General features: G+C 45.2%; 1 protein-coding gene across 1 annotated transcript in view; it reads left to right on the top strand.

The window, feature by feature from the left end:
• The first annotated feature begins 313 nt into the window (after positions 1-313).
• The window catches only part of MXRA8 (matrix remodeling associated 8), a 29,656-nt gene continuing 23,969 nt past the window's right edge, over positions 314-6,000 (top strand). Inside the window, exon 1 of the mRNA XM_081923727.1 lies at positions 314-691. Within this exon, the coding sequence (XP_081779853.1) occupies positions 640-691 (52 nt within the window). The 5' untranslated portion in view covers positions 314-639. The remainder of the gene's footprint in view (positions 692-6,000) is intronic.

Raw genomic sequence — 6,000 nt, 5'->3', positions numbered from 1 at the left:
TTTTTGGGAGTTGTAGTTCAAAACATCTGAAGGTCACCGCGGTGGCTACCCTGCCTGCAGTAGGGCCTTTTTAGGCCAGCAAAAGTGTGTGTTTTCCGAGCGATCTTGTAATAGCGAAAGGAAAGAACCGCAGAAGGCAAGGAGAGGGGAATACAGAAAAGCAAACAGGAACAGAACCCAGGCAGACATCTGGCGGAATGTCAAGGCAAGGAAAGAACAGCTGGATTTTGTAAATGCCCGAGAAAATTAATCCCATACCCTGGAGGGAGGTGGGTGGGGTGGGCGGTTGTTTTTGGAACTCTGGGGCCAGCAAAAACTCGCTCTGTTAACATCAAAAGGGGCTTGGGAGCTCCTTGCAGGGGGAAGTGTTGTTCAGAGAGCCCGCGTGTTATGTAGAAGTTGAAGCTGAGCAGCGAAGTGTTGGGGAGAAGAGAGGAGGGGAGAATGGAGAAAGAAGGCAAGAAGTGAAAAACCTGGAGGTGGGGGCAGGACTACTGCATGCCCATGTTCGCTGGGCTGTAAACTGATGAGATCATGTTTTCAAGCAAGGAAGGAGAGCAGGGAAGAGCAAACTGAAAGAGGTTGTCTTTGGGGCAGGGAAGGAGGGAGAAAGAAAGAAAGGGAGAGCAAGCAGGAGACATGGAGCACGCAACCAGATTCCTCCTGGGCCTGTTGCTGCTGCTGCTGCAAGGTAAGTTTCAAAGCAAATTCTTTTTGAAAGATAGTAGTTTTGCTCAGGTGGCCTGCTAGGAAGAATAGGCCAGGGTTTTTGTTTCTGCAGAAAAGCCAGCCCTATCTGCTTGTATTAGGAATATTTTGGAAGAAGCACAGCAGGCAGAAATCCCACAGGACAAACTTCACATCTGCATCCTTGGGGATGCTGCACCGGTTTAATTTCTGCACACACTATGGAGCTGCTATGGGCAGAAGAATCAATCCTGTATCACTGAGGTGAAAACTAGGATTTCACTTACAAATACTTTTGTTTTGGCTTAGCTGCTATGCCATTAAAAACAGCCCCAAATGCAAAAATCAAGCAGATGCAGCCTTTCCTGTTGTAGCGTTGAGTGGTAAGAAAAGGCTTCCTTTGTTGGGTCTGCTGTTAAAAGCAAAGAAGCAGGATCAGTAAAAAGTAATAATGCAGCGACCTTAGAACATCTGGGGAAGCAAAGTGGTGTGGATAGAGAGCTGCCTGCGAAGGTGTCTCATTTTTTCTGTCTTGGGCTCAGGGGAAAAGAACCTCTGTCTTTCTCTTTCTTTCTTCGCCCCTTCTGCCTCAACTCCCCATCTGTAAAAACAAACCATCTATAAAATATGTTGTATGTTAAAGGTTTGCCAAATTTTACATATTGTTTAAAATCAGACAAAGCATGGCAAGTCAAAAGAGGAGGGGGTCAAAAGCAGGCTGTTACAATTTGTATTTGTAGATTAATCAACTAATAGTTCAGTTGATTAACTGTGGGAGCAGCTCTAATTATCACTGGTAAAACATTCAGGGCATTGTTGTTGATGGCGTTTCCCTCTATCAGTGAGTTTCTTAGCTCACATTTAATCCTTACAATAACTGGGCAACTTTTTATACTCTATAGTGGGCACACAGATCAGGGGTGGAACAGAAGCTAATGATTGACGCAGAGCAGACTCTCATAATACTACAAATGGTGAGGCTTGAGTGAGTTAGGGAAGAGTTTGCTAAAGAAAGTTCAGGAAAGAAAAGATTTGTCAGTGTAGAAGGATGCAAAGTTTTGACTTAAACTGAGTTCCTACTCATGCCAGTGAAGTATTCTGTATAACCTAAAAGCTTGCTTACATAGCTACAGTCTGCTCAAAACTCGTCTGCTAAAAGATTTTTTAGCATCTCTCTTTTCCATTCCTTTATTCTTCTGGGAGATGGAAATAGTTACTGGCCCAAGATCCCTTAATGGGATGGATAGTTGACTCGGGATTTGAAATCCAGGGACTCTTCAGTCTTACATAACACTCTTTTATACCAAAATCCCTTTAGCCTTTCCCTCTCTTTCTGCTGCAAAGTGTGCTGCTGCTGCTGTTTTCCTTTTTTTTTTTAAATGAGGTTTTGCAAATACACCCAAAGCAAAGAGACTTTGCCTAGGGAGGTGGAAAATTACTAGGGACGAGGGAGAAATTTGATTCCGTTTGCATTTAATGATGAATTTGCTTAATTAGCACTTTCCAAAACAATACACACAAACAAAACACAGCCATTCTACAAAATTCATCCTTCTCACGATCTTGCAATGCAGTTCTCCAGCCAATTTATGTGTGCAAAAACGCATATACTAGGGTTAAGTGTACATTAAGAGGCATATCAGTACAAACCACATACAGAAATGCATTATATGAGGGGAACTTGCTTTGCAAAAATGTCTGTATCAGGGAAAATTGCATTCAGAAATGTACGTATTAGGAGAAATTTGCACAGGCAATGCTGATGGATTATCATCATCACCACTGATTTATTAATCGCCTTCTAAATCACCATCTTAAGGTGATTTACGTATAATTAAAAACATTATAAAAGAAAAGCAACAAATATATTGAAAAACAAGACTGAAAACCCAAACAAGTGGACACTTGTAGCAATGATCCATTTATCCAGCTGGAAAAGCCTGTCAGAACAAAAATGTCTTCAGTTGTTTCCGGAAAGCGCAGATAGTACATTTTCATGAGGATTCTCCCTTTTTGTAAATTGCAAACTGATGTGGAAATTGTAGAGAACTGAAGACTGGGAAAATGAGAAACGGAGAACCCAAAACTTGCATATTTACCAATCCCTATATATTACTGAGCTGTGTGGAACAGTTGCTGGCATCCCAGGCACCTGTCAATTTTTTGCAACTCGTGAAGCTAATACAGTGGTACCTCAGGTTAAGTACTTACCGTAATTCGTTCTGGAGGTCCGTTCTTAACCTGAAACTGTTCTTAACCTGAAGCACCACTTTAGCTAATGGGGCCGCTGCGCCGCCACTGCACGATTTCTGTTCTCATCCTGAAGCAAAGTTCTTAACCCGAGGTACTATTTCTGGGTTAGCAGAGTCTGTAACCTGAAGCATATGTAACCCGAGGTACCACTGTATGAAGTTGCTAGAACTGTTACGTTTGGCAAAAGTTGATAGTTTTGTTTTCAGTCCTGCCTTTTGATCCAGAACAACCTCCAGGACAGCTTATACTGAAAATAAATCAGATTTTTCTAGGAAGACCCCAAAAGCAGAGTGTTTAAGGCAACCACTCTCCCTCCAGCAAGTAGAGAGCCACTGAAAGGTGCAGAGCTGAATGGGTGGACCAGCATCCTCTGTACAGCTCAGTGTGCACTGGGCATGGGCCTGATCCAGTCTGGATTCTCTGCATGATCCTGCCAGCAGAGAGAGAAGGCTCTTCCGGATGACCAATTCACTGAGCACCCAACCCAGTTTGCTAGCACAAAACAGATGTGGAGGTTAGACTATCAGCTCCTGCAGGTAACCTGCACTGTCTCAGCCTCTTCTGCATGGAACATGTCCCCTTCAACATTCCCACATTTCACTGGGTGCCAGGAATGAACAGACACATCTGTTCTGGGGACAATGCAAAGAGTAAGGACTCGTGCATTTTGTGGACTTCAAAAAGAGGTCTTCAAATTGAGGAGTGCCCTCTGACAGCTCTTCCTTAGAGGACTCTCCTCTGTACAGGGGGGCCATCCCAGGTTCAGCGCACCCTGCATGCAAGATGACCTAGTTTCAGTCTTCTGACAGGTCTTACCTGGAAGTTGGGTAGCAAAGCCCAGGAAAGATGCTATCAAAGTTGACAAGAGCTTGCTGGGTCTGGGAGGGTGAGGCTCCTTCCCTCCTTTGCCTAAGGCAGCCGAGTGCCTAAGGAAGCCCTCGGGCTGGGATGAATGAGCCCAGGTGCAACAGCATCTGGAACGGTACAGGGGGCCCGCCTCCTTCCCTGCCTGCCTCTTTCTTAAACATCTGCATATTCTGGTGATTGCATTTTGCATGAAGAACCCAGGTGCACACCAGAAATTCAGATTTCAGCAGTTACAGTGGACTGAAGCGCTATTTTGCCCAAGCACAACTTTAAAAGGAAGACTTTTTGGGGTTGGGAAATGCACTGAAAAGTTGGGGGGGGGTGACAAATGATTAACCCCCACAAACACACACAATTGATCACCTGCCCTGGGTTCTGCCTGGATAGAAGCCCAAACGGACGTCAAAATGCCATACCACATATTGATGAATGGTTTTCTTTCAGGATGGAATGAGTAGGTGTGTCTTCAAGCTGCCAGATATAGCTTGCTCAGAGGCTCAGCGAGGGCAGCAGGACGGGCAGAAGCGCAGCTTCTCCCTTCCTCTGTGCTTGTAACCTAACACAGTAAAGCAGATTCAGTTATTGAAAACTGCAGGCAGCTAGTTATAGCACGGCAAGCATGCCACAGCCCCGCAGGAGATCTAGGACTTGGGTGGTCTTTTTATCGTGCTAGAAGGTAAGCCTGGCACAATAAAACAGCCCAGAAGCAGGGTTAAATGCTATTCATGGCTCAAGGATTGTGCTGTTCCAATGAAAAGGCACATCTGGTGAGTTTCCTGCTTTTTGGAAGGACGGCCAATTTTTTATTTTATTTTGTAAGATATTGGAATTTGCAAGGGAGTTGGCATTTGTTGCATTAACCTGAAAAATAGAAACCGCATGTGTTTTTGGCCTTCAAATGTGAAATGAAATGGACTTGCTGCTTCCTGTATCTAAAAAGGTAGGCACCATGTCATGACTTTGAAGCAGTGATGATGACTCAGTTCACATCCATACCATCCATTTGAAATCGTCTTATACCCAGAGACGGCCCAGCCATTAGGCAGGGTGAGGTCACTGCCTCAGGCGGCAGAAGCCCCCCAGGCGGCACCTCTGCATGTGCCCTGCCTCCCCCTCCAGTGGTAAAGCAGCAGCGCCATTGGCGCCAATTTCAGCATCAGCAGTGGCAAGGCGTGCAGCAGTGGCAGGAGCAGGTGGGTGGTAGCGGCAGGGTGGCACTTCCTGTTTCATATCAAGTAGCGAAACGGGCCACGCTGCCCCTGCTTATATCACAAGTGTGGGGAACCTTTGGCCCACCAGAGGTTGCTGAACTACGACTCCCATCATCCCTCTGGCCATCGGCCATGCTTGCTGAGGCTGATGGGAGTTGTAGTTCAGCAGCATCTGACTGGCCAAAAACTTCCCTGTTGTACCACGTTAACAGTCAGGGCTTTCCCTTCCCCCAAAAGAATCCTGGAAACTATAGTTCGCAGCACATTCAACACCCCTTCCAGGACTAGGGCAAAGTGGAAAAGTACAGTGGTACCTCGGGTTACAGGCGCTTCAGGTTACAGACGCTTCAGGTTACAGACTCCCCTAACCCAGAAATAGTACCTCCGGTTAAGAACTTTGCTTCAGGTTGAGAACAGAAATCACGCAGCAGCAGCGGGAGGCCCCATTAGCTAAAGTGGTGCTTCAGGTTAAGAACAGTTTCAGGTTACCGTTAAGTACAGACCTCCAGAACGAATTAAGTACATAACCAGAGGTACCACTGTCTGCTGAGATCTACAGATGAGGGGTGGTGTACAAATTAAATTAATTAAAAATCAAAGAATGAAGAGGGGAACAAGTTAGTTTCTCACACAAAAATGGGAAGAAAGTTACTTTCTCCCTTTTTAATGAAAGCTGGGAATATAGTTCCTCAGAGGGAAGGAAACAGCTGCCTGTCCCCATTGATGCCTGTGCTGTCTGCTCAGCTATCCACTCAACACCTGAAACAAACGGCACATAAGAGTTTGCCTTTGCTTGTAAATCTGGGAATGCCAAATTGCATAGTGCGCACTGTATTAACATTAGCTTTTAGCGCAGGATAAAACATACGGAAAAACTGACCTCTTTTTTCCAGGCGTTTGATGGACTAGAAGGATGTTTGTTGGTTATGATGATTTTGTTGCAGCTTAAGCTTCTTCATGCTATAGATTTTCTTAAAAAAAG

This window comes from Podarcis melisellensis (assembly GCF_964234715.1).
Source record: "Podarcis melisellensis genome assembly, chromosome: 8".
In the NCBI taxonomy this organism is placed as follows: domain Eukaryota; kingdom Metazoa; phylum Chordata; class Lepidosauria; order Squamata; family Lacertidae; genus Podarcis; species Podarcis melisellensis.
The sequence above is the reverse complement of the archived record's forward strand: the minus strand, read 5'-3'. Positions and strand labels throughout refer to the sequence as shown.